The 26,534-nt window shown below is 37.8% G+C and overlaps 1 protein-coding gene across 6 annotated transcripts in view; it reads right to left on the reverse strand.

Moving 5' to 3' along the window:
- Positions 1-375: 375 nt before the first annotated feature.
- ARHGAP12 (Rho GTPase activating protein 12) overlaps positions 376-26,534 on the reverse strand; it is a 94,048-nt gene continuing 67,889 nt past the window's right edge. For all 6 annotated transcript variants that reach the window (XM_007446554.1, XM_007446552.1, XM_007446553.1 and 3 more), the window contains 11 exons: positions 23,316-23,377; positions 19,208-19,289; positions 13,090-13,191; positions 10,711-10,809; positions 7,628-7,730; positions 5,758-5,874; positions 3,331-3,429; positions 1,937-2,014; positions 1,703-1,837; positions 1,375-1,477; positions 376-550 (listed from right to left, as the gene is read on the reverse strand). In XM_007446554.1, coding sequence (XP_007446616.1) covers positions 376-550; positions 1,375-1,477; positions 1,703-1,837; positions 1,937-2,014; positions 3,331-3,429; positions 5,758-5,874; positions 7,628-7,730; positions 10,711-10,809; positions 13,090-13,191; positions 19,208-19,289; positions 23,316-23,377 — 1,155 coding nt within the window. The remainder of the gene's footprint in view (positions 551-1,374; positions 1,478-1,702; positions 1,838-1,936; positions 2,015-3,330; positions 3,430-5,757; positions 5,875-7,627; positions 7,731-10,710; positions 10,810-13,089; positions 13,192-19,207; positions 19,290-23,315; positions 23,378-26,534) is intronic.

The raw sequence follows: 26,534 nt of genomic DNA on the forward strand, positions 1-26,534 counted from the left end.
TGAACCTACTGAATCATGAGAAGAAATTCTACGTTATCCAGTTTGAGGAGAAAAAATGTAGTATTCTTACCAAATTATCCAGTGTATATGACTGGTTAGAATCACAAGTTTTGATTTTTACTGAAATTCAGAGTATGAAATGCAAACATTCAGGATAAAATTAATTCAAATGTACACACAGTTCTATCAACTTGCAACAAAGCAGCAAATATGAGGGCCTATCACACATCTGGACTCTCCCATTCCCTTCCGATCCCTCAGAAAAGTGCAAAATCAAAGAGTCACTGCTTGGTCCAAACATAAAATACATCAGGTATAAGGACTTGGAATCTGATGAAATCCGGCTTCTATTCCACAGGTTGTCTTCAGTAAGAGTCAACGTCCGAAGATGGAATTTATCTCGAGAAGAATTAACTCTACAATCTGATTCTGGTAGACGGTATGAACTGCTATGTTGCCAGTCTCCTTCTCTGGCTTTAACAGAGTAGGACCGAACACAATTGCTATACTCTGATACGTCATTCTGTTTTTTTCTCCGTTTTCTATAACTCTAAGAGGAAAAACAAAAATTGTTAAAAGAGAAAATTTTTAAATAGGGGAAATTCTTCAAAAAATATTATAAACAGCTTGCATTTAGAAAAGAGAAATAAATGCTCATTTTCCTAAGGTACATATAAACTATTTAACCAAATAGAATTCAGTCTGAATAGCACATAAAGCTTTCTTTTGCATAAACACAGCTGAAAGGTATACATATTCTCACAAACTTTAAATGTGTGATATTTCAGCTTAGTTGTAAAAATAAGACATAGACTTGAATACCTATTACAATGCAGGTAACAATGATTCCTCCGCTAGGGTGACGGGGGAAATATCATTAGGGCACAGAGATTAAACTTTGCATTTTACTCATTTTGTGCTATTTTTTTAAAAAATCTCTCATACTGTGATCACTTATTTTAGTAATCTCGTGTTCTATCAGAAGTTTCAGAGTGACTATGTAGTAACTTAGACCTAATTACCTTGACTTCAAGGTAACTGAATATTCCTCACTTAACCAATCTCATCTTCATCATAACTAACTTAGCAACAATTTCTGAACGCTTACTACGTGCTAGGCATTATATAAATGCTTCACATATGAAATCTACTTCAGTGTATTCTTTATACCAAACTGTTTTACCTACGAGGAACTGGGGCTCAGAGAAGTCATCTTTCTCATGTTACAAACACAAGAGCAGCACAGCGGGGCTCTGAACCTAGGTCTGCATGGCCCTGGCCCCCGGAGTCCTACACCACATCTCATACCTGTGCACTTCTCCGACCTTCTTTTTCCCCCTAATTACTCCTTCTCTTTTGTGGTGAGACTCTTACCTTTTGAGATGTCTAAACAGAGTCTGCATTGTGTCCTGATTTGGCTTTGGCAACTGTTTGATTAGATCCTTCACAGCAGAGACACGCTGTCTTGGTTCTTGTTCTGAAAAAAGACAATGACTGGAGATTTTGTATGAAACTGAAAGCAGTGACATTATTTTGGAACCTGGTATTTGGTAATACACAGTGACACCTGGTGGTTACATTTAAAATTTCTGGAGTAAAACAATCCTTTGAAAAAACTGGTTTAAAATATCAGTGTTGTAGCAGCTCCAGAGGGTTTTCAACATATAGGGAAAAAACTGAGTGGAATTAATTACATACTTACTAATTGCATTAACAAAATCATTAAAATGATTAAATGTAAAGAGAGGTTCTGGTAATTCTCGAAAAAACATTTTCAGTGCTCCAGTGATGACATGAATATCTTCCCATTTACTATCCTTCAAGTCCAATTTCTCATCTGGAAAACAGTAGGAACGGGAAAGTTTCTGAAATTATTTTAAACCACTTCTAACAGTCATGAATTATTTATTCTGTATATAACAATATATGATCTTACCATGATTGACTGTAAACCTCAGCTTCTGGATCACTGCAAGGTTGCCACTAACTCTATAAATCCCATCAACATCCAACCCTAAGAGACAAATAACAATAATTTTATGTTTAAAATTCTTGTTGGCTTCTTCTAAAGATGCTTTCATGTTTTAGAATTCTTACTTATTAACATTAGCCTAAAATAAAATTACTCTCTTCCTCTAAATGGCTTTTTATAGATGCTTGGCAGTGAGAGAGGGGTGGAGATTCACTCTGAATTGTCTGGTAAACAGCAACAAGTCTACTTTATCATGTAGACTGTGGATTACCATCTCAAGGAAATCATCTCAAACTTGAAATACTAGCAATTTAAGATGAACTTCGGCAAACACCTGAAGATAATTCAAAAAGTAAAGGAAGGCAGTAAATAAAATCAGCCCACCCGTTTCCTGGCACGTCATTTGAGAGTGTAAATGTACATATTAAGGTGCTCTCTCAATCAAACTGCTTGTCCTGTTAAGTGCTTGTAATAAATAAACAATACAAGCCAGCAACTAAAACAATGGTTCTATAACAACTGATAATTTGATAGTTATTAACTTTTTTTATAGGTGAAACAGAATCATTTGAAATTCACAAAATGAAGCCCCAAAATTCATACATTCATTAAATGATAATGATGCACACACTTAACATTATCTAATGTGCTACTCACTTAACTTCTAGTAAAGCCAAGTAGCATGGCATCTCTATTGTCAGGCTGAGAGTCAGAGACCTGTGACTAGCAGAAATTACATTTTATGCAAATATTTTAATTACACAAGATATTTTTGATGATATACTGATATAAGTTAATGGGACTGCAGTCAAGATACTGTTATTTTAAAAGCTAGTATAAATATTATAAACATGTTAAAATTAACCAAAACAGAAATTAGTTTAAGTCTTCAGAAGTACAGGAAATGACATAAAGAGGATTTGTCTATTTGCACACTTCAGAGTTGATTTAGCAGTTTGGGAATGTCATCTCATTTTTATTATAAACAGAAGAAACTTCCCCTTAGTAAGTAAACACTATCTCCTCCTGTCTCTTATACTGCTGGATCATTTCTTAATAAATACAGTTTCACAATCACCACGTCCATTTTAAGCAAATGCCAACAACTCCCAGTGGCTTCAAGGAATACCATATGCTGAATCAACCCTAAGTACTGAACATGCAATAGATGACTGCAAAGGCCTTAATTTGAAACAATGCAAAAAAAATGGTTTTTTGCAAAAAAGATGCTTTTCTTGACAACTTACGACTATAAAGAACTTTTGGTTGCAACACTCAAAATCATAAAAATCCTAGGGATTCTGATGGCAAAACAATGGGTGGTGTGCTTAACTTTAAAAAAAAATTCATTTTCTTACCATATTGCTCAACATGTTCAATGCACAATTTCACAAATTTTGGCACGGTGCCATTCTCTCTCTGACACAGATTAGCAAGATTGGCTCCAAATACCTGATCTGAAAGAGATTTCAAGAAATGAGTCACCTTGCTAAACTTTAGTTCACAAAATGGCTAAATGATTCACAGTGCAACAGAAGATACCCCTGCATGCAGACACTTTCACCACAACGCACGCCTATCTGATCTGCACTCGCCTACCTCTTCTGACTCCAAGCTGCAAGAACACCCTCCTTCATTCCTGCCTTGTTCCCTTCTTACCTTCCCCTCCTGTGCAGAGATCAACCTTCCCCCAAACGGAGCTCCTTCTCACCACTCCTGGTCTCAGCTAAAATGCCACCTCCTTTTAAGAACCCTCTGACCATCCTAAGGTAGCCCAATTCCAGTCACTCTCTGTTTTATCACTATGTCAGATTCTTCACGTAAGTCACCATTATTCTAAATTACCTTGTCTGTCTCTCATCTTTATAGAAGTTTCATGCGGGCAGGGACCCTCTCATTCTTTTTTTTTTTTTTTTTTTTTTTAAATAATACACAATGTATTTATTTATTTATTTATGGCTGTGTTGGGTCTTCATTTCTGTGCATGGGCTTTCTCTAGTTGTGGCAAGTGGGGGTCACTCTTCATCGCGGTGCGCAGGCCTCTCACTATCGCGGCCTCTGTTGTTGCGGAGCACAGGCTCCAGACGCGCAGGCTCAGTAATTGTGGCTCACGGGCCCAGTTGCTCCATGGCATGTGGGATTTTCCCAGACCAGGGCTCGAACCTGTGTTGTCTGCATTGGCAGGCAGATTCTTAACCACTGCGCCACCAGGGAAGCCCGACCCTCTCATTCTTGAATGCCAACAGGTATTCCCAGCACTGAGGCTCAAGTCCACCACTTAGCAAATACTCAAATATTTTTTAAACTATTAAAACATGCCCATCTGGGCTTCCCTGGTGGCGCAGTGGTTGGGAGTCTGCCTGCCGATGCAGGGGACGCGGGTTCGTGCCCCGGTCTGGGAGGATCCCACATGCAGTGGAGCGGCTGGGCCCATGAGCCATGGCCGCTGAGCCTGCGCTCCGCAACGGGAGAGGCCACAGCAGTGAGAGGCCCGCGAACCGCAAAAAAACCCCAAAACAACACATGCCCATCAGATTGGGATTGACATATATACCCTAATATGTATAAAATGGATAACTAATAAGAACCTGCTGTATAAAAAAATAAAATAAAATTCAAAAAAACAAAAAAAAAAACATGCCCATTGTGTGCCAACATCTGATTTCACAAAATATATCAAAGTCTGTTCTAGTAATCTTTCAACCCAACAGTTTTGAAATTCCACATTAGTGCTAAATATTCAGGAAAACAAATAAAATACAGTATTTGAAGTGGATGAACACCACCAGAAAGTGGCAAGTTTGTATTTCTCATTGAAATGGTCTGACGAAGAATGAGCAGCAGTTTCTATCCATTTATTTGTGAGGCTTTTTTGAAGGTTCTAAGCTCAACATGCTAAATTCACGTGCATTATCTGGGGGTGCCTGCTTACCCTTAACTCTTTAAGGCTGCTAATCTGAATCACTTAATTAGCTGAACTCTTCCTAGAAGTTTTAAATAGCTTTTTAATGAAACTCATTTGTGTATTTTAATCTAGATGCTTTGCATAACAGATGTTTCTGCAATGGTCTTTGTTAGAAACTTCATAATCAAAGACAGCTCTAATATATATGGTATAAATTATGTTACCTTTTCCTACAGTTTTATTATGAACAAATGTCTCTGTTTTGAGTCATGTGTTAGAAAATTTTATCTTTGGAATTAAACATGCTTGTAAAAACTAAAGGTATATATATACAAGTGTATGTGATTCTAAAGAATACTTTCCTATTAAGAAAAAATTCTGTTAGTATATTACGGTTCTTATACATGAAAATAAAATGTAAAAATTAGTTAGAAAAAAACACTTTATCCTAATTTAAAAATTACCTTAAATGAGAACTGAAGGCAAACAATCGAGAATAAAATTGTACATTATTTTTTCTTTCTACAGCTAGTGATTACTTGAAATTTCTTCTGATCTGTGCATCTCAAAACTAAACATCTGTCATTCTGAAAATCTGCCACACCATCCCATCACATTCACGTAGCTCCTCTGGTACAGGGTTTCTAAAAAGCTAATTTGGTATTTATATCTGTTCGATGCTTTAGTTAAAATAAACTCTTCATGTGCATTAAAAAATCAATTTTAATTACTCAAATGTATTTTAATCACTGAACCTGATAACTTTATGAATAAAGAATGAGACATTTTTACTGTTTGGAAAATTTTCAGCTTTTAATGTAAAATGTCTTATTTCCGATTTGGGCCAAAGTTCATTACTATAAACATCACTTCTACCTACCTTTAATATAACCTTTTTCACGAACAGCTTGCAAAGTGGGGCGTCGTCTAAGAAATTTCTTTAAGTTTTTCTTGGTTTTTTTCTGTTCTGAAGAATCTATGCTAGATACTTTTGTGGCTTAAGACAGATAGATATTAAGCATTTTATAAAATAAAGGCTTTTTGATGAAAATCTTTCCACCTAGTACTCAAAACATATTAATCTCATATATAAAAAATCACAGTATATAAATTCAGTTTTTCTAACTTTAATACGGTTTAAGAGTAACACATGAAGAATCAAAAACTAACACAATTTCAAAGTGACAAACCAAATGAAACATTTCATTTTTATCACTAAACACTGACCACAAACTATGCCTTCTTTAGTATATGTGCCAAGACATTTGTAAGTCATTCTAATTTATATTCATTATTTCACAGATGATATAGTCTTGGACTCTCCATCAGGTTTAGATGGTAAAATGACCAGCAAAAAATAAAGTAACCAACCCATAAAACATAAACAAAATCCCTACCCTTCCCCATACTCACTGAACTAGGAGTCAGGGGATATATATGTATAAATATCCATCACAATTATTTGTACTTCACGCTAAGACTCATCATAATTATCTCTACTCCGAGCTAAGGATGGGACCACCTGGATTTCCACATTGCCTGCAGACCTGATTTCTCTCTGGGTTACAACAGTAAAAATTCAGAAAGTAAATTTCTTGAAAATAACCATATTTGAAGAAAGTTGAGAGCACAAACAATATATTAGTAAAGAATTAAAACAACAGAAGTTTCGTGGTTTACACTATTACACAGTGACGGTGTCAGTGATAGGCCTAAACTTCATAAGAATGTGGGAGAAAAAAAGGAGAACTGATTTTCTAATCATTCAGTTAATGTGAAGACCAAAAATTTCTCAGTTAAATGTGGATTTGTTCAAATAGATTTAAGCAGGTTCAAGTCACGGGTAATGGCCTAAAGCACATAATTCACAAGAGGCCTGTGTTAGAAAATGCAATCCTTGGGACTTCCCTGGCGGCCCCCTAGTTAGGACTCCCGTGCTTCCACTGCAGGGGGCACGGGTTCCATCTAAGATGCTGCATGCAGCATGGAGTGGCAAAAAAAAAAAAAAAAAAAAGGAAAGAAAATGAAATCCTTACAACTTCTGGCGTTTCTCTGGTCCTGTACACATAATATGTGGTCTGGAGATGAAATGCACAGACATACCCCAGTCTAGAGGCGGCTGCCTGGCATCCAGTAGGGAACTATGGTACATATCCCGTGACTTCTGACTTCTTAATGTCTAAGGGTCTATCTAGAATCTTAAACAGTAATTATATATTTTCCAATCAATAAAGTTCAGCTTCCTAGAGGCCTCCACACAAGCGCATTCTGCTGTGCGCATTTTTTTCTCTTGAAAGGGTATCATAATATCTTAAAATTAATATGATGCCATCAGGGTGCATACGATTAGGCTGAAAAGTGATGATGAGTTGGGCTTCCCTGGTGGCGCAGTGGTTAAGAGTCCGCCTGCCGATGCAGAGGACGCGGGTTCGTGCCCCGGTCCGGGAAGATCCCACGTGCCACGGAGCGGCTGGGCCCATGAGCTGTGGCCACTGAGCCTGCGCATCCGGAGCCTGTGCTCTGCAACCGGAGAGGCCACAACAGTGAGAGGCCCGAGTACCGCAAAAAAAAAAAAAAAAAGATTGAGTTAACGAGGAGAGAAAACACTGAACCACTGAGACTGCAACTCCTGAATCTTACAAGTCTTGCAACACTGGAGAGTCCACTCAGCTTTCATATATTTACTGTAAACCTTTGCTAAGAGAATAAGCTCACTCAAACCACTAGCAACACCGGGAAAGAAAACTTACAACGCGATTTCTTCAGATCCTTATGGTCCTTTTCTTTATCGTGCTTTTCTATTCCTGGTGAATCTGGTATGTCCTCCTCAATCGCTTCATCGGGTTCTACTGTCTGTTGGTTAGAGATTTTCCAAACACATATTACTTTTGCTATTACTTTAGATGTAATTCTCAGAATGATCAGTAATCAACTCTTCCAAATGATTTTAGGGAACCAATTAATATATATGATTTAGATATTTGATAAATCTTTAAAAATACTCTTCCCCCCACCCGCATTGATGGCATTAACTGAATTTCGATAAAGAAAAAATTACTGATAGTTCACAAGGATAATGCGCTTGTACTGATGGTGATGCTATCTTGCCTCATTTTGATCAAGTGACAAGTAATAACAGTTAAAAGGTTGGGCTATATAATCTGTGGTGATAGAACAGGATGATGGTACATTGTTGATAATAGGACAGATAAAACTAACTAGCAATGGTACCTTAATTGCTTCACACCAATAATCTTTTAAAATTGCACTTTGTGTCAACAGTTAATTGACATTACTCATTACTCACACACCTACGGATATCAGGAATCGAAAGAAAACCTAGAACTCATTTACAGCCTAACTACGGTCACTTTTACAAGTTAAAAAGCGGACTGAATTCTCAAAGCTAAAAACACTGCTCTGCCTTTTACTCTGAGGTCCTCTCTCCACCCAGAGTTTATTTTTGTGCACAGTGTAAGGAAAGGCTCCAATTCTTCTCAGACATCCAGCTGACCCAGCACATGCTCTACCTGGCACAGAGTGTCCAAAGGTACGTGGGTCTGTCTCCAGGCTCTTTATTCTGTTCCACAGGTCTGTATATCTATCCCATTATGGATACACAGCTTTATAAGGTCCTGACATACGCTACAGCAAGTCTTCTTCAAAGGTGTCTTGCAGATTCTTAGCCCTTTGCATTTCTATATGAATTTTAGAATAAGTTTGTCAAGTTCCACCAGAAAACCTACTGGGATTTTGAATGAGATTCAAAAATCTCAAACCTACAAATTTATAAGCCATTTGGAAGAATATTATATCTCTACATAATTGAATTTTTTAATCCATGGACATACTTCTCATCTAAGTTTCTGTCAATGTCTCTTAATAAAGTTTTGTAATCTTGCCCATCTCTTTGCCCTCAGTATCTTTTGCCACTTTGTAAACAGTACACATTTAAAATTTTTAGAGTCAATTATATGTTCCTCTCTTTTCAGTTGGCTTATTCCCTGAACCCTTAGGCCTTAATTAAAAATGCCACTTTCTCTGCAAGGCCTCCCTTGATCCCTACACTAGATTAGCCCCTACTTAATCAGAGTTTTTATATGTTCATTATATTAACTGTTCAGTTGTCTGTCCTCAGTAATCTTCTGTCTTTGATTGTAAGCTCCATGCATTAGGTGCAGCATCTGGTTGCACGCTGCTATACCCCAGTGCGTAAGGCACTCACATGTGTGTGAGATGGACGCAGCCACCCTTGCTTTCAAGGGGTAGTGAGCACATTACAGTGACTAGACCTGCAAGCCTGTACTGGGTAGAGTAGAAGGTGCATTTGAAAAGATTGGGCTCAGGTTGTTGAATTCTAACAGGAGTCACGTAAGGTTTCTGTGCAGGGGAGGATTATAAAAGTGACATCAGGAAGTTTCATACAGTAGTGGCATTAACAGTGCATTGGTGGGGGATGAGATGAAATAAGGAAAACTGTGTAGGAGGTTACTCTTAATATCAACATTTAAAGGCCTGTCCATGGTTTCAGGAATAAATGGAAAGAAAGGGACAAGGTTCAGAAATATCACACAGTATTACAAAGTGCAAAGGAAGAATTCACATCTAGATTGGTAGATAATTTGCTAGAAGAGGTAAAAGGTGGAGGCGGAAGAGTTAAAGAATACTCCAATCCCCAATGTGGGTGACGTGAACTCTGGGTGAATCATAAAATTCTGGAGCTTAAAAGGATACTTGGAGACAATCCAGTGCAATCTCTCTCTTTTTTTTTTTAAGTAGAAAAACTGAGACTCACAGAAGGAGAACACCTTGATACAATCACAAACCTTATTAATAATGAAGCATCACCTATAAAGTCTCTGAAAGACATCTCCATCTCTACTAAAGCCAGTGATTCCCAAACTTTTTTTTGTCTCCATTTAGTTTAAAACCTGTATTACATACTCTTGTAAGTATTCACTTTCATTTCACTTCTGTCACTGATACATGATCCTTAATCAGGAATCATGTCCCCCATACGGTGAGGGGGTAAGAGTACAGTCTAAGAAAGTACAGCTTCTAGTTGTTTATTACTGCTCTTACAAACACAGCTTCAGAATATAAATGCGAGGTTCTTTTTGGTTGTAATACACGAGAAGAAAGTTTCCAGGAACATGAGGGTACTCTGAGTAGAAAGGTCACTAGGAAAGAAAAAGTACAGATGACAAGACGACAGCGTCATGCATCTCACCATTTTGCTCAGGATCTGTTTCCACCAAATAGGATGATTTCCAAAGCATTCACTCCATGAATAAATACTACATACTAGGCACAGTTAGACCGTCCCTACCTCCTGAGCTATTTTCTTTTTGAACCAATGCCTCATGTGAAAGTTATGTGAGGGCTTCCCTGGTGGCGCAGTGGTTGAGAGTCCGTCTGCCGATGCAGGGGACACGGGTTCGTGCCCCGGTCCAGGAAGATCCCACATGCCACGGAGCGGCTGGGCCCGTGAGCCATGGCCGCTGAGCCTGCGCGTCCGGAGCCTGTACTCCGCAACAGGAGAGGCCGCGACAGTGAGAGGCCCACGAAACGCAAAAAAAAAAAAAAAAGTTATGTGAAATCTACTGGTGGCAAAATCCTATAAACGACAATGTTAAATCACCCATCAGCCCCTGCGAATTGCTAAACTAATCACTATCTTTCCTACCTCTGTCAAAATATGTATTTTTAAAAAGTACTTTTTTAATATAAATTGGAAAGTAGATATATAATAACCAGTTAGAAAGCCAAAAAAACAAAACAAGAGAAACAGCTCTAAAGTTAAAAAAAAAATTTACCTGAGTCAAACACATACCTGATTACTGATAGTGCTACTAAGAACTTTAAACCACTCATTGATAACAGCATCATTATCAGACTGAATCAGCAGTTCTGTTCCTTGACGGGTTTTCAGCTTTAGCGATAAGAAGGAAAAAAAAAAAAAGCATGGTTAGTGCTTTCAGTGAAGTAAATAAATACATTTAATTCGAAGTCTACAAAACCACCAGAAGACTGGATGCCATATATCATATTAATAGTGGAAAGGTTACGGTACTCCACAGTGATGGAATTATCTTTTATTTTAGTATAAAAGAATACCAGCTGGATAATTTTACAAAACATGACGTTTTTCTCACAGTAAATTCTCAATGAAAATCTAATAATTTAGGATCCCAAACTCCGTCACACAAACAACATAAAAGTTGCTGGAATCTAGAATACTTTATCATTAAAAAATAAGTTCAAGTACCTATGCTGTGCATTTTAAATGAGAATTGAAACATAATTTGTTAAGAAATAAAATCTATAATATTTTAACATAAATTTGAGAATTTCTCTCTCTGGTTAAAAAAAATCTATATAGAAAGAGAATATACAAGAGTTAGACTTTCAATATTGACTATTTAACAGGAAATTATAATGACTTGGTACAAAGAGAGGGCACAGACAATAAACATCACAAGCCTTCTGGACAGAAACATCACTAAATTGTAAAATCATGAACTAACTAACGTAAGGACACGATATATGATTCTACAAGAACGCAATAACCCATTTATTTATGATCTCCTGGGTTCAAAGTTTCTCACACCTGACTGAGGAAGAATTTTGAGGTATTTATAGAAATCATTCCTTCTCTTTTCTGTTTGCTAAGTGTCTGGTTTTCTTTTTCCTAGAGGAACATATGGCAATGTTTCCCAAACAACATTCTGAGATATATTCCTCAAACAACTCCTGAAGTAATGTTTTAAAAGGCATTCCTCAAAAAAAATAAAGAACTCATTATGTGATGTTAATTTGGGAAGTGCTGGATTGAAAAGAGCTAAACAAGACTCTATCCTTCAAGACTTCTCGGAGTTTTGCTCTTGCAGGGTGCACCGTGACTTCCTAACAGAGGAATAAAATATATACTGTTTCCCAAATTTATCTGACCATGGGACCTTCCTCATTCTGGAATGAAACAAGGCTACCCCAGGTAACAGTGACTTCCTTTCCTGCATTTCTTCTAGAGAGTGGGCCAAGATACTCTGTTAGGGGGTCTCACTTTGTAAAGACAAGGAAAAACATGCAGTCTCTTCGCTTGAAAAGAAAATGTTTTTAATGATCTAGCGGGGGAATAATTTACAGATGATGAAAGCTCCACGTACATGAGAACAAGTGCTACGTTAAAAGCATAAAGCAGCAGCATCTGTGCTGTGGTAATGTTTCTTGTGGGTCTTGGAAGAGAGGGAACATTTGACAAGGAGACACTAGCAGCCGTTGGTATTAAAGCCAGATCCATCAGGAGTGAAAACCATCAAGACAGGAAAACCCGGGTTCCACTTAGGAAATATCAACTGTTCTAATCTGCCTAGACGACAAGTAGGAAAGCCCTGAGACAGGGGAGATTCTTTGCAAAGACGGTCCGAGCGCCCTCTGCCCCCTGCCCTCTGCATATGCAGCCCTGTGCAGTGTTGCTGCCCCTCCACCAGCAGGGGGACCATGCTTTAAGCCACAGAACACACTGCTGTTTGACTCTTACATCCGGTCCCCAAGAAGCCTTGCGGCTCCCACTCTGGCTCCCCTGGAACCCTGACATGTAAAGAAGCCTGGGGTCACCTCCTTCAGGAGGAGAGACGGTGACCGGGGGCCCAGCCAACAGCTGGCACCAACCCGGAGGGGGGAACTAGACCGTCCAGCCCCAGTCAGGCCACTGGATGACTGAAGCCAGGTGACTGGTCCCGGGTGGGACCAGAAGAACCATTCAGCTCCGCACAGGCCAAACCGAACAAGCAAAACGGTTCTCTCCTCAGGCTACTAAGTTTGGGGATGGTCTGTTAGGCAGCAATAAGTAACTGATACACGATCATGCATGACCGCGGAGGGCTTTTAATGACAAATAGGAAGGTTTTAATTTGTTTTTTAATATTAGATTTGGTAGGCAAAGAGAACCACACCCTTTTATTGTTGCTGGGGAAAGGCACGACTTGTGGAACAAAGGCTTGCAATACATCTTCGGAGATCCAGTGACTTATGCAAATGAAGCCAGATCTTTACACCAGCTTTTTTCCTTAAATTATGATACAAAGTAACTTAATGACTAACTTTGCCTTAACTAGTCACACTGAAAGACCATTTCCCGAAATAACTCAAAACAGAACATGAAGTTACTATGGTTAAGAATGTGGATTATACTGAGAGAATAATTTATTACCTCAAATACATTCTTTTTGCTGGATTTATCCTTTGAAGCCATCTCAATCGTTGCCCCCTTAAGGTCCACCGTGAACTCTGGTTTGGACTGATTACTCCCAAACTTTGTTTTAGAGAAAAGGAAAAAACCTTTATGTTATATTCATGTACACGTGTGTATCCAAAAAGAATAAGGCCAATTTTATATTGTTAACAATAAATCAAAAAGGTGGTCACCTCAAATTCCTCTTCTCTTTTTGTATTATAAAATAACAATTCCTACTTTAAACTGAAAAATGTAAGACATGATTATATATAGTTCATAGAAAAGAAAACAAAATGGCTCAACCTCCATCATTGTAAGAAAAATACAAAATAAAGCCATAGGAAAATCTTTTTCAACCATTAGTGCAAAAACAACAAAAGAAGTTTGATGAAAAACTGCACTGGTGAGGCTACAGAGTAACAGGCCCTCATTTGCAAGTAGGATATAGATTAGAACTCCTAGAGAAGAAAAAGTGCTCATACGACATTTACAAATTTATAAACACATGTATCCTTTGGCTTAGCAATTCTATTTTTTGGAATTTATTCTAAACTATCTATGACTAGGTAAAATGATGTGTTCAAAAGGCGATATTCTTATATACGTATAAATAATATCTGGCAGAAAAACAAGTTCTTTTCCACCTAATAAATATTCTCTAAACCTGATTTTGTGCTTTCAAGGGTTCTTTTCTTATCAACTATTTATGTTGTCAACAATTAACAATAACTTGTAAAAACAACATCCTAAGCCCCATGTTGTTCTATTCAGCCTTTGTTAGAAATAAAAACTAGAGCCAGGTGCTCTAAAGCCTCAGCAATTTAATGAGGAACCATGAACAGAAGAGGAAAACAGCTGACATGGGTGGTTTGAGAAGCAGCAGCACTTAACGACTGTATTTTGTTAACCAGATAAGGAAAAGATTAGAAAATATCAGAAAATGTATGTTAAATATAGACCTACTCTGTATCTTGCCATCGTAACTTAAATTTCTGTTTAGTCTGTTAACTGAGAATAGAAAATAGCATTCCTATGTTAGTGTAGGGTTTGGGGGGTTTAAAATCTTTAAGGGCTGATGAATTGTAATCTTTAAGGTCATAAGGATTTGTTACAGGAAATTTCATTTGCTAAAATATTTTCAAATTATGTTTGTCGTTGGAAATGGATCTTAGCCCCAATCCTGTGATGACTTTACCGCTATTCATAATATTAATGACTACCTCGTAGCTTCACATTTAAAAAATGGTTTGACTTCATCCGTTCCCGTTTACTTCATCTCTTCAGTGTGGACTTAAATAATATACTTGTTATAACTAAACAAAACTTAGGATATTATATGGAATTTATTAGTGGGATCAAAACAAAATTTAGGGTATTTCATGGAATTTTATTAGTGGTATCATAATAAAATTCACAACAAAAATTTCAACAATTCTACAAAGCCTCTGCCTTCCTTAGTACCTTTTGTCATTCAAAAGACATGTAATTAATCATAAAGCTATGATGGGCATAGATAACTTTCTGAGCAAATTTGATATATCTCAAAAGTCACAAAACTTAAATGGACACATTTAACAAAATGATAGAAATCAACTTAATTTAACTTGTCATCATGACATGCTCTGTAGATAGTTGGCTATAAGGTAAGATATAAGTAGCCAACCAAGTAAGTTATAGCAACCAAATACAAATATCAATACAATCACATGACATGGAATGCTATAAAAATGCTTCAATGTGGTTGGCAAAATTTTGGGTTTGCTATCCATTATTTCTCAAAATCTAGTCCTGCTTTTCTCTAGTGTAATCATCGCTCCAATGCATTCATGGCAAAGAAAACAGAACTACCGTGGCAAAGGGCATGCAACAAGAACACATACAGTGACAGCGGACACAGGAGCAGATTTTACATATGCGACAGCAGGCCGGCGGCTGACAGAGTTTGTCCAAGAAGAAAGCAGCGAGAGCAGGAGCTCAGAGACTGAGCCCTGCCGGCAGAATGACTTGATGGGAAAAGGGAAGAAAATGACGATGTCATTACAGTGCACAATGGCAAAATGACGTACAAGAGAAAACCATAACGGAACCAGAGAGGACAAAAACAGGACTCCGTAAGCAGGTAACACACAGGCCAAGCTGCATCTCCAAAATATTTTTCAAAGGCCCTAGAACTGATCTCAGAGTATTTTCTGACTTCTGAATTTATTCTATAAATTCATGTTTTATTTTTAAGATGAATATGCTTTATACAACTTGCTTGAAGCTAACCTGTTCTCCCGTTTACTCACAATGGAAGCCTTGGGGGAATGGAGAGGAGTCCCTGAGCCCCTCCTATGGCCTGCGGGCCTTGTCCTCTGGTCCCTGTCTGCGTCCTCTCTCGGGAGAGGCCCTGCCACCCAGCTTGCCCTCCCCTTCCTCTAGGACACTGGATCTCAGCCAGAGGCGATTCTGCCACTTGGGAACACCTGGCAATGTCTGGAGACGCTTTCAGTTGGAGGTGGGGGGCCGCTGTTACCTGCTAAAACCCCCAATGCATAAGACAGTCCCCACAACAAAGTATTATCTGGTCCAAAGAAGCCACTATTTTTAGAAATTTGAAAGCATCGTATAAATGAATTTGAACAACTACCAATATCTGTGGGGTGACTTTTGAAATACCCAAGGAATATGAGTATTTAAATCTGCAATGAACACAGTGTATGTCGTGTCGTCTTGTGACTCTGCACGTGCTGGTCCCCGTTACAGTGTTAAGCTCTGAAGACGGGGGTCATGTTACTCACTTCTGAACCCCCAAGCCTAACACCAGGCCCAGAACAGAGCAGGCTTTTATGTCTGCTCAACAAATGAGGTAAAGGAAGTGAGAAAAGGGAAAGTATAATTTAAGTTACTGATACAACAACCCGGGAGATAACTAATATTTTCCGGGAAACAAGTGACGTCTACCTATCCCGAGGAGAAGCAAAGGCTCGGTGGCTTCTGGATGATACAGCATTGGTGTAAACTTATCTTACAGTGGAGCTGCGTGTGGCATATACACATTTCATTTACTCAGTTTTTACTACCCATGAAACCAAAAATAAACACAAAGCATGAATGGTTTTCTAAAAACAGAGCTTCAAATAGTATGGATGATTTTACTCAGCATCCCATCGATGAGTATACGCCCTGGAGTAAACTGTAAGATTTGAACTGGCTATTTCTTCCAGTGGATCTCGGTATAGGTTTCTGCACCAAGTGTGAAACGAATCTGTAAAGAACCATACTTCTCCAGCACGGCCCTGGAACAAACCACCTGAACCCAACTGAAGGAAGAGCAATCTCTTCTAACATCAAAGGAAAAAACTGGCTCTGCGAGAGACTGACTTCTCACAGCATCTTCCTGAGAGACACTCAAGGGAAATTTTCACTACAGGTGATTTTTGCCCTTTGGGCTTATGTGTTAGCCTCAGGTTAGGCGTGATTTCACTGTATAAACAGGATAACATTTTACCTACGAAAGATCTAGCTGGTGTCCGAGCAGGGAAACAAAGCTAGGATTCTTTCAAACCCTTTTTGAACAATCCTAATTACTGAGTTAATTAAGACGCATCTTGCATATTTCATCAATTTTTAATATTCATGAGTGTTGTATATGCCAAAATATATTACACATACTTAACACACTTTTTATTTGAATAATCTTACTAGATTTTACTTAGGCCACTTAAATTAGTTTTCGTTCCCTTAATATGTGTTACATATGGGAAGAAAAAGCAAGGCAGTTTGAGATTTTTTAATTAGCCATAAAATAAAAATTAAGAATTGACCGTATAACCAAACATCTTATCATATCTGTTTAGTTTTTAAGACTATAAAACACCGTGTGACTATATTTTATTTAATTATACCAACCTGAAATGATTACCATAATGTACTGTATTATTAACAACATATTAATAAAATTTCATTTAAAGGCAAAAATTCAAAGAGTGAATCTCTAAAGTTAAAACTCCATTAGGAATTCTCCAATTTCAAAATTGGCTAGCTCAGTGAATTTTAAGCTACGCTTCTGCTATTACCACATGGTAATGCTATAACACAACTTTAGCTGATAAACAGAAATACCCCACACCCTCTGTCGGCATTAGTTTTAATCATGAGTTCTGAATTATGTAAGGTCCTCAAGAGACCTTCATAAAATGCAACCAGACTGTACTAATGGTTCTGTGCCAGGGTATTCACTTAACATCTTCAATTTTTTTTTTAATTTCATTTTCTTTAAATCACATACATATCTGCCTACCTCAATGATACCTCACTTACCACAGTGATCTATGTACTTGCTTTATCTGTATATACCACAACCTTCAATCTTTAGGGGTCAGTAATTATCAAATAAATGACCATTATCCAGCTTTCTTCAGCAACTTTTTTATTATTTTAATCTCTAATTGCTTCTCCATTCCTTTTCTTTCATTCACTTCACTCAGTTTCAAATAAAAGTTGAGCCACGGGCTTCCCTGGTGACGCAGTGGTTGAGAGTCCGCCTGCCCATTCAGGGGACACGGGTTCGTGCCCCGGTCCGGGAGGATCCCACGTGCCGCAGAGCGGCTGGGCCCGTGAGCCATGGCCGCTGAGCCTGCGCGCCCGGAGCCTGTGCTCCACAACGGGAGAGGCCATGACGGTGAGAGGCCCGCGCACCACAATGAAGAGTGGCCCCTGCTCGCCGCAAAAAAAAAAAAAAAAAAAAGAGACAAAAGTTGAGCCACAAGTAGGAAGAAGAAATAACTGCATCTTCTTCTAGAAATGCATTAATATAAACAAAAAAGTACCATATGCTTCACCTCAGGGGAAAAAGGAGAAATAATTATCAATTTACTTTAAGACAAGTCAAACAAAAATTTCAGTCTTTTCATCTGGAAAGCATATCACAGGTCAGTTCCACTGTACTGGCTGACCAGAGAGTAAATCAAAGCATCAGTGAAGCAAAAGAGAAGAAACATTCCAGAAAGTTCATATTCATGCTCAATCCAGCAGATTTGGGGGGTTGCCATATCAGAGTATTTGAGGACTAATATGCTCTGTGGCACTCCTGGCTCAGAACAATGTTACATGGCTGCACTGTAAATGTAGACGACTAAAATTTGCTTGAATTTTACAAATGGATTTCTCTTTTATCAAATGTAAAGTCAATAGGTCCTGTTAATTTTAAATCAACTCCGTAATTGTAAGAAATACTGGTTAAGGCAGGATATAAAGCAGACTAAAAGCATTAGATGAATTTCATTTTAAAACCTTTTTGGAAATACCCAGAGCATGGACTCTGGAGCCAAAATGGTACCCAGATCTGTCACTTAGTAGCTATAAGACCTTGGGCGAGGCACTGAACTGTTTTATACTTCATTTCCTCATCTCCAACAGGGGGAGAGGGAATGATAAACAGTACTCTCCCAGAGTTAAGAGGATAATATATATACCATCCTTTACACTTAGAACAGTACCTAATACATTTTCAGCATTCAAAAAATGTTAGCTATTATGATATGTCACAAATTACAATTTTTGGTATTTGTATTACAAATAACCAAGGAGTAACAATAGTAAACACTCAAATATACAAAAAGCTTCAAAGTCCCAGAAGTAATGGTGACATTTCTTTTTCTTCTCAAAGCTGGCTGATATCATATATAGACGTGGAAACCTGACTAGTATCCAAGGGTCAGATCACAATTCAAGGTGGGGCTTGTCACATGACTTTTTATTTTCTGACTAAATATCTGAAAGAGCCAAGTCACAGACACAGGAAAGCTTTGGCATCCTGAAAACAGACCAAGAAATATATCTGTTCTCTAATGCCCAAGTAGTAAGGTCACCTTTTCAGTTCAATGCATAAAATATAATTGGTTGGTTTTAACAATATGAGTCAGACTTTTCTAAGTAGCCCTCTTCTTTCTCTTGTGAGTCAAAATGCATCTTTAACTAAGAAAACCTCATTTACTCTTATTTGCAAGCTAGCGGTAGCTTGGAGGACTCTGGAATACTTTGTGAAGTTCAGGTGCAACACCATCCACGTAATTTAAATGTAGAAAAGCCTCCAAAGAAAAGAAATACTTGCCCAACTTGTGCTGCTTCCTTGAGTTTTGGTAAACAGTAAAGACGAACCCTGCAACACGGCCCAAGAAGACAACCAGTTCTTTCTGTAATGATAAAGACGGCCAATTAAAGCTCCATATCCAGTTTTTCCCACCAAATTTAAAAACGTAAAACCTACTTAGCTGTTATCAATGTTGTCCACAATTTACAGTCATACTAACATTCTAATTGTTTTTATTGGGGATATAATTCTAATGGAAATTACAATCATTTTATGGTCCCAAAACTAATGAAGTCAATGAGAGATGTTAAGTTATCAGAATAACTACACACCTAACTATGTGCACACGGGGGTAATCCAGCACATTTGTGATCAAGGGCACTAATTTAGAGTCACATGAACTGAACACTGCATTTGGCAAGAATTCTTATTCACAATTAAAAATTCGACAAACATGCTCATCTTACCTAATTCTCTGTAGATACAGATTGTTTTATATCTCTTAGTTATCTTCCTTCCCTTAATAAGGCTACACCAGGTAAGCGATAGATCGTATAAATTACATGCTGGTTGATAACTAAGGTTACTATTACTAAAATGAGGCTTTTAAAAAATCTTTCCTAAATTACAAAATCAACACACATACTATATCAAAACTCTGAACGTAGAAATGTATACAGAAAAAGGCCCCATTTCTTCTCCTTCAACCGCCTCTCCAGAGGTAACCAGTGTTTACGTTATAAGGCAGTTTAATTGCCGGCAGGCTAAAACGAACGTCAAACGTATCTTCCACAGGAATTTATTAAGGCTCACCTTACAGCCAAACATATGGCCAGTTTTGTGAAAACTTTATAGGCACTCAAAAGAAGGTTTATTCTCCATATTCAGAATGTAGAATTTAATATCTCCCAATTAGACCTACTTGATTATTTTATGACTTTTTATGTCCACTTGAACTTGAAAAGTGAAATAAAGTTTACTCCTACTGAATCTCTATTTTTCCTTTTATTTCCTGTTGCTTTGCTTATGGTCATTAACACTACTTACTCAGTGGATGGCTATTTCTAATGATGAGATCTTCACTGTGGATTGATCCACAGTGCTTCATCATTTTAAAGATGCTTAGTGCCTTCCCCCTGAGTTGAACCTGTCTGCTATTAAGATCCCTATTCCTGCTTTACTTTTTGTGCCTTTGATATGCATTTTTATTTGTTTTAACTTTTCTGAATCATTTTTCAGATGTCTCTTTTGCATGTAATATTGAATTGGGTTTTGCTTCGTGTTTCAGTCTGAGCACCTTTTTCTTTCAACGGATGAATATAGTGCATTTACATTTATTTATACTGATACGACACATATGTTTGGTACCTGTTCTGTCATCATTTTATTATATTTTCATTTTATTTTATTATTTTGTTCTGTGTGGACCTCCAGATATTTTGGAAGGATTTATTTTCATTGGTAAATTTATTTTATATTCCATCTTATATTTCTTTAGACAATATCTAACTTCTCTATGCTTTAAAAAAATATATATATATATGTATTTCCACTTTAAATAAACTTTTTGAGTTTAATTTTCAAAATCAAAAAAACTGTAGAATGTCCATCTCAGAACAAATATTGAATATTTGGATACTGAATGAATGACAGTATCCAAATATTGAGTTGCAGGTAGAATTAGTCACACCTTTTCATGGAACCAACTTCTTCCTGAACAAACAACTGACGGATACACTGATTATTTAGACTTGACTACTTGGCAGGTAGACATTATCTCAAAAATAAATGAAGTGAGCCTTTCATTTCAAGGAAAATAAATGATAGCATATGTTCACAACAGCAAAGCTTTCAAACAGAAAAAAGCAGAATTTTGGAAAACTTGGCACATCTGCCACTGTGAGGCTGATAATATTCCAAAACTTAGTGACTTTGATGATGATATTACTGATTTATGATTCTTTGATATTATAAAATAAAATGTGCCAACATTTGAAAAATCGGCAAACTTAGTAAACCAGTATTTTCCAAATGACCTACAAGATGCTACAAAATTATGCATAGGTAAAGATTCATTCACAATGCAACACAGGCCCATGGATTTTAATGTAACTGAGTACTGAAAGTTCAAGGATAGTTTTTCAGAATCTTCATTGCAACTAACACTTTTGGCATTTTGGTGTAGCAGAAAAATACGCACAATTATCTGAGAAGGCTATTAAAATATTCCTCCCTTTTCCAACTTTATCTATGTAAAGGAGCATTTTCTTTATATACTTCAACCAAAACAATATGTTGCAACAGACTGACTGCAAGCAGAGATGAGAATCCAGGTGTCTTCCATTAAGCCAAATAGTAAAGATCTCTGAAAACATAAAACAATGCCACGCTTCTCATGGAAGTTTTCTGCATGAGAAAATACAGGGGGTTTTCTTCATAAAAGATGTTATTCATGTTAACATGTAACAGGTTATTAGTTTTAAAAGAGTTAATAGAGATTCTTAAAATTTCTCAGTTTTAATTTCTTACAGTAAATAATTCTAGATAAACTATATAGACAAAAGTTCTTTGCACTAACCAATAATTTTTTAAGAGTTTAAAGAGGTCCTCAGAACAAAATGTTTGATAAACACTAAAATACAGGAAATTAAAACACCACTGTGCTCAGCTCTATATAAATAAATTTGAATATAATGAAATGGATGATATTCTTAGGAAAAGTATTCCAAAAAGCATTCCAAAATAAGTAGAAAATCTAAAAAACTAATTATCACAGGAAAAATGACAGCAATGAAAACAGGGAAAGTGGCCAAAGACCTACCTGCACTACATATGCCCAAAAGGGAGAAAAGAAAAAAAGATCCAATTCACATGACTTCTACCAAGGAACAGCTTCAGGAACAGGTAATTGCAGTATTTGTAAAGCTATTTCAAAGCACTTAAAAGAAAAACTTCCAAGTACCAAAATCTGACAAAGACAGTTCAATTAAAGCAAATCTAAAAAACTCAACTACATGTAAATTTTAAACTCTTTCTTAAACAACATACTGATCTCACTTTGGCTATAAAACCCTAGCATTTCAGCGGTTTTTTAAAACTGGGGAAAATGGAACTTACCTTACAAAGAGTTAATTTCCTTAATTTATTAACCAAAAAAAACCAACCACCCAACAGAAAAAGAGACAAAGGGTATAAACTGATAATTCGAGGACAACAACAAAAAAGAAATATAAATGGCCTGTGGTACTCTACCCCAAGTAAAAACACCATTTTCTCTCAAATCTCTATTAGCAAAGATCAAAGAGTTTGACAACATACTGAATGGGCAAAGGCATGGAGAAATCCAAGGCTCCTGAGGTTGGAACTGACTGAGGGCCTTAGGGCACAATTTGGAATTGTATGAAAATGTCCAACTGCATATGGCCTAGCAATTCCACTTTCATAAAATATGTTCTACAGGCATATCTACATACTTGCAAAATGAACCGTGCAAGACATTGAGGATAATACTGTTTGTAATAGCAAAAAATGGAAACATCCTAAATGTCTACCAATAGACATACCTGCAAATAAATAACAGTTAAATAAACTATGATGCAGCCATACAACTAGGCAGCAGTTAAAAACTATGTGTCAGCTGTACATGCAATGAAATAGCACCATCTCCAAGATAAACTGTTAAAAGACTGTGTTAAAAAAAATTAATCTATGCTCATGTAAATATATCTATTTTCTATCTCTGGAGGAAGACAGTACATCTCACTAGACATAACTGGTTACCTCTGGGGAGGGAAACTGATGGCTGGTGACTGACTTTTGACTACATGTTTTGTGTATGTTTGTATTTTGCCATGTGCATTTATTACTTATTGAAAAAAATTTTAATAAAGCTAATGCCTGCTCAGAATCCTCCGCCTTATCACCTCTGAATTTAATCTCACCTTTAGAAATAGGTCAAGACAAAGAAAAATTTTCCTCTACTTCCTGACAATCTTATATCCATCATATCAGAAAACACATTTGAAATTCTTTGAACCTGTTAATCACTTCTACTAGAATATAATTATATTCAGTTTTTATTTATATCAATCAGATGAAACGTGAGAACATTAATGATCTGTGTACTTACCGAACCTTTTTCCCATTTTCAGTAATTTTTGTTACATTTAATAATCCATATTTCTCTTGACCCTATGATACGGAACAGAGGTATTACTGTTTATAGATCATTCATACAGACAGTGAAGTCCAAATTCTTACATAGGGCTAAATCAAAATGATCTGGTACTCTAAATATTAGCTTAAAAGAAAAGATCAGTCACAGTGTGTAATACGGTTAGTTCTAGACTACCTTAAGAACATAATTTCCTAATACTTCTGTAAAGTTTTTTTCAGTTATTTTTGTAATTAAACACTTGGTCTGGGCTTCCCTGGTGGTGCAGTAGTTGGGAGTCCACCTGCCGATGCAGGGGACACGGGTTCATGCCCCGGTCTGAGAAGATCCCACATGCCACGGAGTGGCTGGGCCCGTGAGCCATGGTCGCTGAGCCTGTGCGTCCAGAGCCTGTGCTCTGCAAATGGGAGAGGCCGCAACAGTGAGAGACCCGCGTACCGCAAAAAAACAAAAACAAAAACAAAAAACCACTTGGTCTTCTCAAGGAATAGCAGCCATAAGGTAAAATCAAATTAAACTTCCACATGAACGCTACAAATCAGCACTGGAAAAATGATTTATGACTTCCTGGTCAAACCAAGTGATACGATGCTATAAATACCACAAAAAAGGAACTGTTTACTTTGCTGTCATTTTAGAACAGGATAGTCTGAAAATTATTTAAGATACTAACCTACTTTGTCAGGATGTGAAAATAAGTAGGTAGAACAAATGCAGTGACTGTATTTAATAAATTACTTAAAAGTAAGTGGCACTATGCATAGAACTGGCCTTAATGTGGCATAAAGAATTCAATATGTTGCTTCACTAAACATATTATCAGATGGCAAACTGGGCTCTGGACAAACTAGATCTATTAGTCAGCTGATGTAAAAAACAGCAACACAGCTTTATCATCAAACCCTAGGAAGGCAAAAGTCACTGTGCTCAAGTTAAATGTTATCTTAAAATTCTTCCAGGTGGAACTGAGGAAGCACTTTCTCATTGCTCTAGCCTTCTATAGTCAAATAAATTTAATCAAAATGAGTTTGTGCCTACAGCAATCATCCATTAGTGAGAACTGTATGAAAACGACAAAGCAGTCAATTTTACTTCAATTAAAACACACACACACACAATACACAGACATACAGGAAAAAATATTCTCAATTCAGAATTTATTTCTAACTATTTACCTCAGCTATTTTCTCAATGTACTTTAATTAGAAAAAAAAAATTCTTTCTTGTATGAGAGATAAACATAGCATTATTTTCTCACTAATGTCTAAAAGATAATGTCTGAAAGTTTTGCCTTGGTCTGAAAATAACTCACATCTATAGACAAAGCTGACAAACTATTATGTTATTCACTTCTGTTACACTGGGAACTTGGGAAATATCCATATTACTATAATTTTTTCACAAAGCATAGGTCGGTCCTCCTTAGATATGCAAGCCTGATACATTTCATAAGAGCTCTCTGTTGCCTCTCAATAAAAATATCAATTACACGGTGATAAGTATGCACAGGATGTTAACTAAGAACTTTCCCAATTTACCATCAGAAGCAGGGAGGGAAAGAAAAACTTTCAATGATCCAGGAACTAAGTAACATTAATCTGAGAGGATGGGCGCTGGTGATGTGAGCACAGGAACTGGAAGGGCAGAGGTGGGAATAAGCCTATTAAAAAACACCAAAGCTGGAACTATGCAGGGTGAAAAAGCAAAGACAGGAAGGAAATGCCAGCATCAAAACAGGAAGAAAAATGGAAGGGACAGCAGCAGTGACAGACGGCCAAAGCCTACGGGGGAAAGAGACGCCCTGGATCAGGGATTCTTACCTGAGTCGTGGCTGGACCAACGCCGCACATAATCGTGCGTGTACACGCATCACTCAAGGGAAAGGCCCAGAGCTCTCATGAAATTCTCACAGGGACCAAGACCCAAGCACTAATGCTCTAAGCAGTAAGCACTCTAACGTGAACATAAAATAAGAACAAAATGTGCCACGTCCAAAACATACCAATGCAATGACCATTACCACGCGGTGTGCGAAGTGCTCTGAGGAAGGCATACCTAACTCCACCTGAGAGGGGAGTAGGGAGGAAGAGAAGCTCCCCGGAGACCCTGACCCGGGAGCGAGCAACAGGAGCCGGCCAGACAGAAACGACGGACAGGCGAAGGCACAGAAGCTGGAAGCGTATCATCGCTACGAGGCTTAGGTTCCCTCAGCGTACGGGGTGCAGCAGAGCAGCAGCAAGAGAGAGGGGGCAGCGGAACGAGCGAGGCGGGAGCAGGTGATGCAGCGCCACCGGAACACTGTTCTGGTAACTCCTATCAATGCAAGAGGTGCTGACGGCCTGGCCCAGGGAGAGGCCTGAGAGGGTGAAGAGGGGCCACACGCGAGAGCGACTCAGAAGGCAGGACTGACAGGGACAGGACGGGAGGTAAGAGGCAAGATCGGGGAGACTCCCAAGCTTGAGCAGCTGGGTAGCTGGGGGCCCTCAGCTGCAACGACAAGCTTTAGAGGAGCCGTCCCTGACCCCTGCGGTAGAAGCTCCTCTGCCCTCCAATGACTGACGACAGCCCCCAGGTTGTTTCCTTCGTCGCACCTAACGCAAAGCATAATTACATACTATTTATTCGCCACCTACTGTCAGGCTGTGCGTCAGGACCACATCTGCTGTGCTCACCATGTATGACAGCGCCCAGCACAGCGGCTAGCATGGTGCCGGGGCTCAACACGTTTGCTGAAGTAATTAACCAACAAAGCAGCCGTGCTATCACACTACCAAGAAATGTAAGAGAAGGTCAGTGATGGAGAAAATAAAGCTTTAACTCTTAAACACTGAAGTTCTGAATTTGACATAAAAGTGACAAGCAGGCAGATATAGGTTTGGCTATACAGGTGTAGATTTCAGGGGGAAATTTAGGCAGATTATTATTTCATACTGTTTGGTGTACGCTTCTCTACTTAATATGATTCAAAGTCAACCAATGTTTTTGTGTAGCTTACTAAAATAACTTCATAAAAATACCTTGTTAAGTCCTTTAAAAACTGCCCACACTCACACATGAATATTTCTTAGTCTAAATATGTCGATACTCCAAGGGAAACTTCGTGTTGAAAATAAGCAGGACTGTTTTAATATGAACTGGCAATATATGGTTAAATTTTCACCAAAAATATTGTAC

The sequence above is a fragment of the Lipotes vexillifer genome, unplaced genomic scaffold, assembly GCF_000442215.2.
Source record: "Lipotes vexillifer unplaced genomic scaffold, Lipotes_vexillifer_v1.1 scaffold229, whole genome shotgun sequence".
NCBI classification, from domain to species: Eukaryota; Metazoa; Chordata; class Mammalia; order Artiodactyla; family Lipotidae; genus Lipotes; species Lipotes vexillifer.